Source organism: Balaenoptera acutorostrata, chromosome 20, assembly GCF_949987535.1.
Source record: "Balaenoptera acutorostrata chromosome 20, mBalAcu1.1, whole genome shotgun sequence".
Lineage (NCBI taxonomy): Eukaryota > Metazoa > Chordata > Mammalia > Artiodactyla > Balaenopteridae > Balaenoptera > Balaenoptera acutorostrata.
Window position 1 is genome coordinate 44,284,061 of NC_080083.1, and position 12,415 is coordinate 44,296,475.

General features: G+C 50.8%; 1 protein-coding gene and 1 pseudogene across 1 annotated transcript; one reads left to right on the forward strand and one right to left on the reverse strand.

Moving 5' to 3' along the window:
- Positions 1 to 1,318: 1,318 nt before the first annotated feature.
- On the reverse strand, positions 1,319 to 4,426 carry LRRC3C (leucine rich repeat containing 3C). Its single transcript, XM_007177633.2, has 2 exons — positions 4,404 to 4,426; positions 1,319 to 2,120 (listed from the first exon to the last, which is right to left on the reverse strand). Exons 1-2 carry the CDS (start codon positions 4,424 to 4,426, stop codon positions 1,319 to 1,321), a joined length of 825 nt encoding a protein of 274 aa, XP_007177695.2.
- Positions 4,427 to 4,900: 474 nt separating this feature from the next.
- LOC102998235 (ribose-5-phosphate isomerase-like) lies at positions 4,901 to 6,528 on the forward strand (annotated as a pseudogene).
- Positions 6,529 to 12,415: the final 5,887 nt, after the last annotated feature.

The window sequence follows — 12,415 nt, forward strand, 5'->3', positions numbered from 1 at the left end:
ACCCCCTGCCCAGACTCCCGCTGAGAGAAGGGACAGACTGCTAAGAGAGTACCGGCTCCCTCTTCCTTTACTTCCTGCGCACCCCGAGCAGGCTGGAGACTGACGCCTGGGCTTTGGCCTCCTTCCCTCCTCCCTTGTTGTCCTCCCTCCGTGTCCCCTCCCATGCCCCATCCTTCCATTCCATCATCATTAATGCATAGGCCCTGGCAGGCCTGGCAGACAGACTCTGGTGTCAGGAGCTGGGAGGTAGGATGGGAGAGAGGAGCTGGCACCCAGCCCAGCGGGAGCACCCGCACCAAAGGGGTGGTGGAGGTGGCGGAGAAGATCTCAACACCCTCCCACGCCTCACTGCGGGGCCACACGTGTTCAGCAAACTGAATGATAAGAAAGAGATCGGGGCATCAATAAAGGGGCTTTATTGAATTGTCCAGTGATGTTCTGGGGATGGGAAACCTCCCCACCTCCCTTGCAGCTCTCTAGTGACCCATCCCCAGCTCAGGCAGAGCAGAAACTTCTTCTCCCCCAAGGGAAAGGGTTCAGGAAGCCCTTCTGGGTAAAAATGAGGGAACAAAGAGATAGGGAATCTCCAGAAAAGGAAGCAGGGAACCCTAAGCCAGGGGCTCACAATAGAAGGTACAGGGAGAGGAGCCTGGGGCCATGAGAGAGGCAAGAAGCACGGGGCAAGGGGCGGGGAGGGGAGCTTTTCGGCAGAGGCGGCGGGAGAAGAGAGGAGGAGCCCACGGGGTCCTTTCTGACCTCACTGCCAGCTTGGTCCCACCATCCCCTCGCCCCTCTATGCGCCCTCTTCTCCAACCCCCAGATATGTCTTCCCGCTGCCCAGACATTCCAAGTTGTTTTACATCTTCTTCGTCTTGGTCCACCATCTTTCAGCTGGGGGCCTCCCTCTTCTGCCCAAAGCCCCCCTCATTCTTGCAGAGTCAGTTCAAACATCCATACAGCGCAGGCTTTGAGATCACCTCTGCCATGCTCTCAAGTTGCCTGCTCCTACCTCCAAGTTAGCATACGTGGCCATCTACCATCATTCTCTGTTCTGTGGTCCCCCCATCACTGTGGACTCAGAAGCTCTGGGTCTCTGAGTCTAGAACAATCCAGGCCCAGAGTCGGCATCAAAACTCCCAGGCACCAAAGATGGTGTTGGTGGAGTGAGAGAGATCAGGTGTTTCGGTGAGACAGAGGAGGAAGGAGGTGGAATTGGGGGATGGGAAGAGGCTGCAGAGGAGGCAGAGGGGGTCGGAGGAGAGGAGAGGGCATAGGAGCAGGGGTGTGGGGTGCAGGGCCGGAAGAGGAGCCCTGGTCATCAGACTACCGTGCTGAGGGTAGAGGAGTCCTCAGAGTGCACAGGCAGCGCGGGGGCCCACTTGAGGGGACGTCGGGTCTCATCCCGGTTCTGCCACACGTACTGGGCCAGATAAGCCACCACCAGCACCAGCCAGCCCCCCATGGTGACCAGCAGGGCCACGTCGGTGCTGTGCTGGGCCCCGTCCCGCCCCGTGCCGCACAGCTCTTCCTCCCCGACCCGCGGCAGGAACTCCTGCCCCACGAGGTCTGATCGGGCTCCCGGGCCACAGACGATGCCCGTCCCAGTGCCCGGTGCCAGCCTCACCCGCCGGAGCACCTCCTGGAGGGCACAGTCGCAGCGCCACGGGTTGGCAGACAGGTTCACTTGGATCTGCAGCCCCACAAAGGCCTCCACGGGCACCGAGGCCAGCCGGTTGGCAGAGAGGTCGAGGTGGCGCAGCGTGCCCGCCAGGCCCTGGAAGGCGGCCTCTGAGAGGTGGGCAAGGACATTATGGGATAGATCTAGCTCCTCCAGGACAGGCAGGTGCTGGAAGGCCCCAGCCGGCACGGACGCCAGCCGGTTGGCATCCAGGTAGAGCTTGCGGGTGTCGTTAGGGATGCCGGTGGGCACAGCCCTCAGGCCTGCCCGGCTGCAGCGGAACGTCCGCTCCCCAGCTTCTTCTGCCACGTAGCAGCCCTGGGGAGCCAGCCGGGGGCTGGGCACTGTACCCCCTGCGCCTATCACCAGCAGCAGGGACAGGAGGTGACCAGCTGGTGGGAGCATGGCCACAGATTGGCATAGTCCTGGAGTGGAGCAGGATCTGGGGAAGAAAAAGCCACATAAATGAAGAATGAGTCAAGAGAATTCCATTCCCACGGCTAGCATTCTCTTCCTGAAGTCCCCCTGTGGATTCCTTTTGGGCCGGGGCCTCTCCTTTGGGGGCTCTCTCAGGCCTGGGTGGCTTTTTTTGCTTCTTTGGGGTCCAAGACTCCTTATTAGGCCCTTTGGGTAGAGGGTCCCCTGGGCCTGAGACTCTTCTAGGGTCTCTTTGATTCTGGAAGGCTAATCTATGAAGTCTCTTGGTCCAAAGCCCTACTGGTCATTCTGGGTCTGGGGGCTTCTCAGTGTCTGCTTCTGCTCATGTATTGATTTCCTTCATAGGAATACAGGCTTTTCCAGCCAGCCTACCTGGATGGCTGCCAGGTGGGCCAGGTAGGCACCAGAGGGCCCCATCAGCAACAGGGCTTTGCAGCATCCAGCTAGGCTAGGTGATTCAGGCCCCAGCTTCTGTACCCGTTCACCCTTTCTCCTGCAACGTCTGCCCCTCTGCCCATCCCGGCTTTGTCCTCTCCGCCCCACTCTTCCTCCCTGTCCTCTCCCTCCTCCTCCCAGCCTCTCACCCCTGTTGGTGGGAGAGCCTTCTCCTGTGTTGCCCTCTCCCCGGAAGTAGCCTCCCTGCTGCTCGGCTCTGGAGGCCCGCTTCCTCCTCCAAAGCCTTGCTCGCTCGCTTGTAGCTGCTGGAAGTTGGGGGCTGGGGCCCAAGAGTGTTGGGTTTCCTGGCATGTGACTCCAGGCCCCAGGTGTCAGATACCTGAGCCATGGCCTGGCCAGGCGATGCCAAGAGAGGGCAGATCCCAGACCCTGATGAACTCTGCCTTGGGAAGACTGGGCCCCAATTCCATTCCCTGCCTCAGGCTCCCCCTTCCAAGGCCTTGACATGCTATCCTCCATCCTTCCTCTCCCAGCCGGGGCTGAGACTCTGCCTCTTAGAACCTCTGCCCTCTACCCAGAGCCTGGCTGAGCAGAAAGGTCCCTGCTTGGCAGGCCTGGGGGGCAGAACTGGGGTGGGCCCCCTCTCACATCCACTGTCTCCTGAACTCATCTCCCTTCAGCTCCATACCTCCCTTCTGCCCTCCTACCGTGCACCGTCTTCCATGGTGAACAAACTTTCCTCAGCCTTTTCCTTGGAAAACTTGTCTCTCTCTCTCCAGAGGACCTCATCTCCTGGTTCCTCGCAGGGTGCCCGACCTCCTTGCCTGGCAGGGGGCACTGCGTTAGTTCTCTGCACTGTTGGTAGATGGCCCCTCAAGGAGTTGGAAGGGGTTCTTCAAGGTTTCTGAAGTCCAATACGGTCATCTACAAGTTTTCACACTGATTTTCTGTTCTGGATTGGAGCTGACTCAGATTCTCTTAGTTTGCTGGGGCCTTGAGCTCCCCAGTTGGTACTGTTAACTCTCCTTCATGCCTGGGAGCCAAGGAGGGCTTGTACGACTTATTCCCCAGGGCCTCTTGATCCCTACCATCATTTGCAGCCATGCCAACCTATCACACCACCCTTTCTTAATGTAAGGGAAGGGAACAGAAGACTGGGTGTCACAGAGGTTTGCACAAAGGAGACTGAGTCATACGCTGTGGAGACTTTTCTGAGAAGGAAAACCTTGCTGGATTTTGTAAGAGACTATGGGTGACCAGGATCGGACAACAGAAGTGAGGGCCCAGTGCAAAATGAAAATGTGGGGCTCCTTTGTTCAAAACTGTTAAGAATTTCAAGACGGCAACAACAGCACATCATAAAACCAGGTGCAGGGCCCTCCTGAATGCAGGGCGTGAGGCACAGGTCGCAGGCCCCTGAAGCTGGCCCTGTAGGTGACCTTTGAACGAGCAGTTTCAGATGCGTGATGGAAGCCAGAATCAGAGAGTAGGATACTGGATGATGTTATCTCTGGGCATGTATTTACCACTGACTCATTCTGGTGACATCAACAGGGTCATTTCTCAGACTCCCATTTGTCCAAGGAATCAGATAAGACACAGTTTTTACACCTGGGCAGAAGTGAACATTTTGTCTGTTGTTGCTTGTTAGTTAGGCCAGGCGCTCTGCCACTGAATACTTGGGAGTCCATTTCGGGATTGGGCCTGAATGCGGAAGAGGAAGCACATGGAAGCCTACCCCTCCCACTGCTCTCCCGTCACACTGGGCAGGGGCTTTAACTAAGGCACAAGAGGTGAGTTATCTCCTTCTCCGACTAGGCCAGCTACCAGGAAAGAGTGGGACTGGGGTGTCCAGCACAGCAGCTGCTGGAGAAGTGGGAAGTCTGCTCACCTAGGAGGGTCCAGCTGGCTCATGGACGTGGTCCACTGAGGGTGGTTAAGTGCAGTGCTCAGTAGAGAAGGGAGAACAGAGAGGAGGGAGGAACCACACTCAGGACGGTGCACAGTGCAGACTGGGGGTTGACAAGGTTGGAGCAGAAGTTCTTCCCTGCCATTCATTCATTCATTCATTCATTCAGTGAGGGTTTCCTGTGAGCCCCATGTTATAAGTAGTACTGTGCTCAAGATTCAGCCCCTGTTCTGAGGGTCTCAGATGGCTGTGGTTAACCCAGTAGTTCACCCAGCTTGCACATTAGAATCACTTGGGGGAGTTTCTAGAATTAGTTATGCTTGGGTTTACCTGGACCAATTTAGTTAAAATCTCTGTGGATGGGGTCTTGGCGCTGGTGTATTTTTAAAAGCTCCCCAGGTATTTCTAATGTGCAGCCTGAGTTAAGAACTGCCGGTCTAGACAAGTACTGGTGGCGGAGATGCTAACAGCATCTGCCTGGCCCCCCCCCCATCATGTCTAAGGCTGAGGAGGCCAAGAAGCTGGTGGACCGCGCAGCGGTGGAGAACCACGTGAGGAATAACCAAGTGCTGGGAACTGGGAGTGGTTCTACAGTTGTTCACGCTGTGCAGCGAATAGCTGAAAGAGTGAAACAAGAGAATCTGAACCCCGTCTGTATTCCCACTTCCTTCCAGGCCCGTCAGCTCATCCTGCAGTATGGCTGAACTCTTGGTGACCTGGACCGACACCCAGAGACTGACCTTACCATCAATGGTGCTGATGAGGTAGATGTTGATCTCAATCTCATCGAGGGCAGTAGAGACCCAGGAGAAAATTGTGACTGGCAATGCCAGTTGCTTCATCGTGATCAGCGATTTCAGGAAAGATTCAAAGAACCTCGGGGAATCAGTGGCACAAGGGGAACCCCCATCAAGGTCATCCCGATGGCCTATGTCCCAGTGAGCTGAGCTGTGACCCAGAAGTTTGGGGGCGTGATTGAACTTCGAATGGCCATCAACAAGGCAGATCCCTTGGTGATGGATAGCAGTGAGTCCCCTACATACAAATGAGTTCCGTTCTGAGAACGCATTCATATGTCCAATTTGTTCATAAGTCCAACAAAGTTAGCCTAGGTACCAATTAACACAATCGGCTATATAGTACTGTGCTGTAATAGGTTTATAATACTTTCATACAAATAATACATAAAAAACAAACACAAAGAATAAAGAAAACATTTTTAATCTTACAGTACAGTACCTTGAAAAGTACAGTAGTACAGTACAACAGCTGGCATATAGGGGCTGCATCGAGTGAACAGGCAAGAATAGTTACTGACTGGAGGAGGGAGAGGAGGTGGGAGATGGTAGAGCTGAAGGATCGTCAGCAGTAGGAGATGGAGGGCAAGGTGAAATTTCACTCATTCCTGATGTCGATGGCACAGGTTCTGGTTCCTTGCTGGATTCAATTCTATCTACCCTCTTGAAAAAATTATCCAGTGATGTCTGGGTACTAGCTCTTTTTTTCTCATCATAGATGACATGGTAGCACTGGATTGCATCCTGAACGGCAGCTGCAACCTTCGTGAACCTTTCTAGGTTTGGGTCCTGTGCTTCAAAAACTAACAGTGCCTCTTCAAATAAAGAAAATCCCCTTGCCATTTCTTGCATCCTGAATCTCTTCGGTTCTTTAGTTACTTCTTCCTCTTGTCTCTCTTTGGCCTTTCTCTGGGCCTCCATTTCCACCAGGTCTTCATTAGTAAGCTCCTCATGTTGCACAGCAACAGTACTGTACAGTAAAGTACACAAAAGCACAACAACTTGCAGAGGATGCACGCATGTGACAATGTACACCGGACACATGAACTAACTTGCGTGATTGGACATGTGAACACAAGTTCGCATCTTTGAAAGTTCGTAACTTGAAGGTTCGTACATAGGGGACTTACTGTAATGGGAATTTTATCCTGGACTGGAATTTTGACGGGGTCCACAAATGGAGTGAAGTGAACACAGCTATCAAAATGATCCCAGGTGTGGTGGACACGGGCCTGTTCATCAGCATGGCGGAGAGAGTCTACTTCGGGATGCAGGACAGCTTGGTGAACATGAGGGAGAAGGCTTTCTAAACTGGCCCTGCAGGAGAGGAATGTGTTCCTCTCACGTCCCCAGCCCACCGCCCAGGCGGACATGCCTCTCCAGGAGCCTTTGCCTTAATGTATCTGTGCCAGGTGGATACCTGGCAGGGTGGGGGGTTGAGGGTTAAATCCTGTCCTCTGAATTATTGTTATTAAATGTCTTTTTAAAAAGAGAAATACAAACATATATATTTTTGCTGTTAAAAATACTCAGTTTTTTAAATAAAGTAGAACTTGATTTCATGTTGTATATACACCATTTACCAAAAGAAAGGAGGACTGTCTTTTAAACTTTTAACTTGAGGCTGCTGGTTAAGCTTCTGAATGTTGGGTTTGCTGAGAGATGTAAATCAAACTTTTCTTTAAACTGGTGAAATGAAGGGTGCAGCCAGCAGTGATTCCCTGATGCCTTACTGGAAACATTGGGGTTCGTTTACTTTTCTGCCACACTGTTTTGTTTTCAGTTTTTGTTGCGATTACGCACAACATGTAGTTACATGTTTTAAGATGTGAATTACAAAAGTCTGGTGAGTGTAGTGGTGTGGCACGCGTGACGCAGAGTGTGTAAACTATCAAGGGAAAATGTGGGAGGTCTTTTGCTGAGTTGAGGGGGTTCGTTCAGACCCCTCTTGTTGGAAGCCATTGGCCAGAAATACTTGCCAGTGTTGCCAACCTACTGCTGTGAGCAACCTTTCAAAGACTGTGTTTTTGTTGTTAATATTTTTTTCGTTCCCTTATTACTCAACCATAAAAAGGAACGAAGTTGGGTCATTTGTAGTGATGTGGATGAATCTAGAGTCTGTCATACAGAGTGCGCTAAGTCAGAAAGAGAAAAACAAATATCATATATTAATGCATATATATGGATTCTAGAAAAATGGTACCGATGAACCTATTTGCAGGGCAGGAAAAGAGATGCAGATGAGACGAACTGAGACTAACTGAGAGAGTAGCATTGATATATATACACTACCATGTGTAAAATAGATAGCTAGTGGGAAGCTGCTGTATAGCACAGGGAGCTCAGGTCGATGTTCTGTGATGACCTAGATGGGTGGGATGGGAGGAGGGAGGTCCAAGAGGGAGGGGATATATATATATATATATATATATATATATAGCTGATTCATTTTGTTCTACAGCAGAAACTAACACAACATTGTAAAGCAATTACACTCCAATAAAAAAATAAAATATTTTTTTCGTTCCTTTATTGTTAGTTGCATGGCATCAGAAGTTGTTACCTCTTTATGTTGTTTGAGGGCTGAAATAAAACAGTATGGTGCCCTTTTGAAAGAAAGAAAAAAAAAGAACTGCCAGTCTAGAGGGAGACATGGACATGTGGACACACGTCTGCACAGTGCCTTTAATGTGATGTCTGCCAGAACCAATGTGTGAAGCCCAGAGCTGTGAAGCCCAGAGAGAGGTTAAGTCACTGTGGCAGAATCTGCTGGTGTTGTCGGGGTGGGGGTGGGGGGGTGACATTTTTACCTCTACTCAATTAGGGCTTTTCAGGTGGGCCTGGGAATTAAAGAACCATAAAACAGATTAACAGTAGAAAAGTGTACACATTTATATGTCTTCGAGGGGGAGGGATAAATTGGGAATTTGGGATTAACGGATACACACTACTATATACAAAAAAGATAAGCAACAAGGTCCTACTGTAAAGAATACGTGTGTGTGTGTAACTGATTCACTTTGCTGTGCACCTGAAACATTGTAAATCAGCTTGACTTCAATGGGACTTCCCTGGCGGTCCAGTAGTTAGGACTCCGCGTTTCCACTGCAGGGGGCCCGGGTTCCATCCCTGGTGGGGGAACTAAGATCCTGCAAGGTGTGTGGTGCGGCCCAAAAAAAAAAAAAAAAAAAATCAACTATACTTCAATGAAAAAAAATTGTTTTTTAAAATTTATATAAATGACACGGGAGCCCTCATAAGGAAATGAAGACCTAGGGAAGTGGTAAAACATTAATACTTTTATACTAGGTTGAATAAAGAGCAGTGATTGTAGTGAAGTGACTAAAATATACGAGGAGCTTAAAGGAAGGGAAAAACTATTTTAACAAGGCCTGTTTGTACAGAATTCTCTTGGCTTTGATTCTCCATTGAAGAATGTTTCTTTTCTCCCCATACAGGGAGGGCATCTTTCACATGGGGGTTTGGTCTCCTGTTTTCTGGAAGAAAAGGGGAGATTAGAATGCTCTTCTTGCATCTGCTCAAAATAATCCTTAAGCCCAAGTGGCATATTTTGAAGTGGTGTATTTTTTTTATAAATTTATTTTATTTTTGGCTGCGTTGGGTCTTTGTTGCTGCGCGCGGGCTTCTCACTGCGGTGGCTTCTCTTGTTGCAGAGCACGGGCTCTAGGTGCGTAGGTTTCAGTAGTTGTAGCGCACGGGTTTAGTTGCTCCGCGGGGTGTGGGATCTTCCCCGACCAGGGCTCAAACCCGTGTCCCCTGCATTGGTAGCCGGCTTCTTAACCACTGCGCCGCCAGGGAAGCCTCTGGGGTGGTGTATTCTGCCACCCTTCAGTATCCATTCCTAAGCTCCTTCCTTGATAACACACACTGTTCTGGGAGTAGCAATGTGCTCCGTCCCTCATGACAGAGCTGATTGGTCCTCTCAGTTTGTCAGAAATCTCATCCACTTTCCCAGTCACCTTGGCAGCTGGGCGTGGTCCACTGTGATCAATGACGGTCTAAACAGAAGTCTGCTAAAGGGGTTTCTAGGACAGTCTTTGATTTGCTCATAAAAGAGGATGGTTTGGGCCCTCCCCTTCTCCGTACAGCTTTCTTCTGGCTTTGAACATGAAGGGTCAACTACAGTCTTTTGTGACCTTGAGGCAGCAAAGCCGAAAGGAAAGGTGAAGAGTATCACTGAGACATTGGCCTGGATATTGCTGAGCCGCTCAACCGACACAGGCAACCGCCTACCTCTGGACTCACTAGGTGAGAAAAATAATCTCCTGCTTCATTCAGTGCTTCTCAACTTGGCTGCACATTCGAATATGGGAGGTTTTGAAAATTACGGATGCCTGGGTCCACCTCAGAGATTCTGATTACATTGATCTGGCATGTGTACAGTGACAGGACTTTTTAAAGATCCTTAAGAGATTCTGATGGCAACCTAGGGTCACAAAAATTCCTTGGCTTGGGTTTTCTGTTGCTTTTAACTGAGAGCATTCCTACCTGATACACTAACTTTTCCAAGATATTAGGGAAGGCTTTACCAAGGAGTAGCATTTGAGCTGGGTCTTTAAGGCTCAGTTCATCAGGTGAAGCAGCAGAGTATGTGCAGGGTCAAGGGAGCATGAGAAGGCTTGGCTTCTTCTAGACAGTAGAGCAGAAGGGGTGGTGTCAAAGGCTGCAGTTAAAGTGGAAAGGGACCAGATCCCTGTGGTCTTATACACCATGTAAGATTTAGGACTTGGTTCCATGGCTGATGGATTGAAGGTTATTTACTTATTTATTTATTTACTTTTGGCTGCATTGGGTCTTTGTTGCTGCTTGCAGGTTTCTCACTGCAGTGGCTTCTCCTGTTGCGGAGCATGGGCTCTGAGCCACGAGGGAAGCCCGATTGAAGGGTTTTTAAATTACCTTTGACATTTGGATCATGTTGCTGGCTGTGCGGGGGTTGTATTGGTGGAAGAGAGACCAGTTACTACAACAGTCCAGGTGGGAGGTGATGAGGGCCTGGTGGACGCCAGAGCATGGGACTGAAGGAGCTATGCCTGGAGGAGCCCAAGATCATCAGATATTTGTGCCACTGGGCATATCCCTTCCCAATTCCCTTGGGCCTTCGATTCTCTGGACCTCATGGCCTCTGAGATCCCTGCCAGCCTGATGTTCAATGTGTCTATGATGGTGGGTCAGGGAAGAGGCTGAGGCACGTTAGGGCCTGGCTCCCAAGTTCAGGGTCCCAGAAAGTAGGTCCTTCAGGCCCCGACCCTGGGCGGACTGAGTCACAACTCCTTCCTCCAAGGGGAGTAACTCCATGCCCCTTCATGGGATCTACCATTCCAGATCCAGCATGGGTAGAGGGGGATCGAAAGGAAAGCAGGAGGGCTGGCTACTTTATCCATCATGTCAGCCAGGGACCCATCTAATGCCAGTCTCCTAGGCAGTGTGGGCTGGAGGGGCAGCAAAGGCCTCTGCCATGCCTGTTCCTTGCGGAAACTGACAAGGGTGTATACACCTCCTGCTCCCATCCTCCGATGTACTCTCTCATTTGTTCAACACACACCTCCTGGGTTCCTTAGGCATTGGGGATGCAGAGAGAAGTAGAACAGCCCCCAGACAACGGTGAAGATGGATGTGTGCACAAACACAGCCCCCTGATAGCCTAGGGGTGGGCTCTAGTTGAGGTGTTTGCAGGCGTCAGAGGAGCCTAGAGGAGAAGCAGTGGATTCTGTTTGGACAGTTGGGGAAACCTTCACAGAGAAGGTGACAGGTGAGGGGTGGCCTTGCGGGACAAGTAGGAGTCTACCAGATGGACAAAGGCATTGTAGGCTGAGACAAGAGCAAGAAAGAGAAAGGTGTGTTCTGAGAATGGTTAGGGGCTTGGTGTGACTGTAGTTTGGGATGTATGGGTCTATTACCTCCCTCAGCTAATGTTTACTGAGGACCCAGTATATGCAGGAAATGCAAATATGAGTAAGAAATATGAAGCAAGCAGCCTCCAGGGGAAGCGGATGTGTAACAGATAACTCAAATACAGCACCCTCAGTGTAGGAGAGAAGTCTTTACAAGGCACCTGTGGAAACATGAGGGACACATGGATGGAGGAGTGTTTGTGTCCAGGATTGACTTTTGGGAGAAATGCCACTTCCTAGTTGTGTGACCCTCGGCAAAATATTTAAACTCACTGTACGGCAGTTTCCTCATTTGTAAAGTGGAGATAATAAAAATACCTACTTTGCAGGGCCGTTTTAAAGATTAAGAGAGCTTATGTATGTAAAAGCCTTTGCCCAGTGCCTGGAACACAGCAAACGCTGATAATGTTGGCTGTGATTGCCACTGAAGGAGGAGCTGTGTTAGGAGGAGAAGGAGGAAGCTGATCTGGGGCAGTGACCGCTCAGAATTTCTAAAGAGGTGGGGCCTGCTAGGGGTAGAAATGCGACTGGAAGCATGTGAGGGGAGCTTTTCTTGAAGCTTCTGTTTTTATATCCATTGCCCTTTTGATCTGTAATATTTACAGTTTTCTAAACTGTTTTTTTAAAAAAAATTAATTAAATTAAATAATTTATTTTTTGGCGGTGTTGGGTCTTCGTTTCTGTGCGAGGGCTTTCTCTAGTTGCGGCGAGCGGGGGCCCCTCTTCATCGCGGTGCGCGGGCCTCTCACTATCGCGGCCTCTCTTGTTGCGGAGCACAGGCTGCAGACGCGCAGGCTCAGTAGTTGTGGCTCATGGGCCCAGTTGCTCCGCGGCATGTGGGATCTTCCCAGACCAGGGCTCGAACCCGTGTGCCCTGCATTGGCAGGCGGATTCTTAACCACTGCGCCACCAGGGAAGCCCCCTTCTAAACTGTTTTTATTTCACGAGAGAAAATCTCAATTGTCTGTATCAGAGAATATGCAGATTGAGGAGTTCCTAAAGAACAGCCCGCTCTTGGTTCCCAGAGGGAGGTTCTGGCTCTCTGGCCTTGGCTCTGGCCCTGGAGGCCCTGGCAGGCATGGCTCTTTCCCTCTGCAGCACAAAATAGCTAACCACAGGGCCGGGCGAGGGGAGGAGAGCAGGGCGCCCACTGGCAACGCCGCCCGTCCCGGCACCTCCTCCTGCTTCTCATCAGCTTGGTGGCTGTCACTCAGTGCTCTGTCTGCTCCACATCACTGCCCCTCCCTTCCGCTGCCACTACATGCCCAGGGTACCCCCACCCAAA

Excerpts from the sequence above, each read along its gene's own strand:
- LRRC3C (XM_007177633.2), bottom strand. The coding sequence starts at position 4,426 with ATGAGCCAGCTGGACCCTCCTAG. Across the intron at positions 2,121-4,403 it reads AGCCAGCTGGACCCTCCTAG|ATCCTGCTCCACTCCAGGAC; the intron begins GTGAGCAGACTT and ends TTTCTTCCCCAG.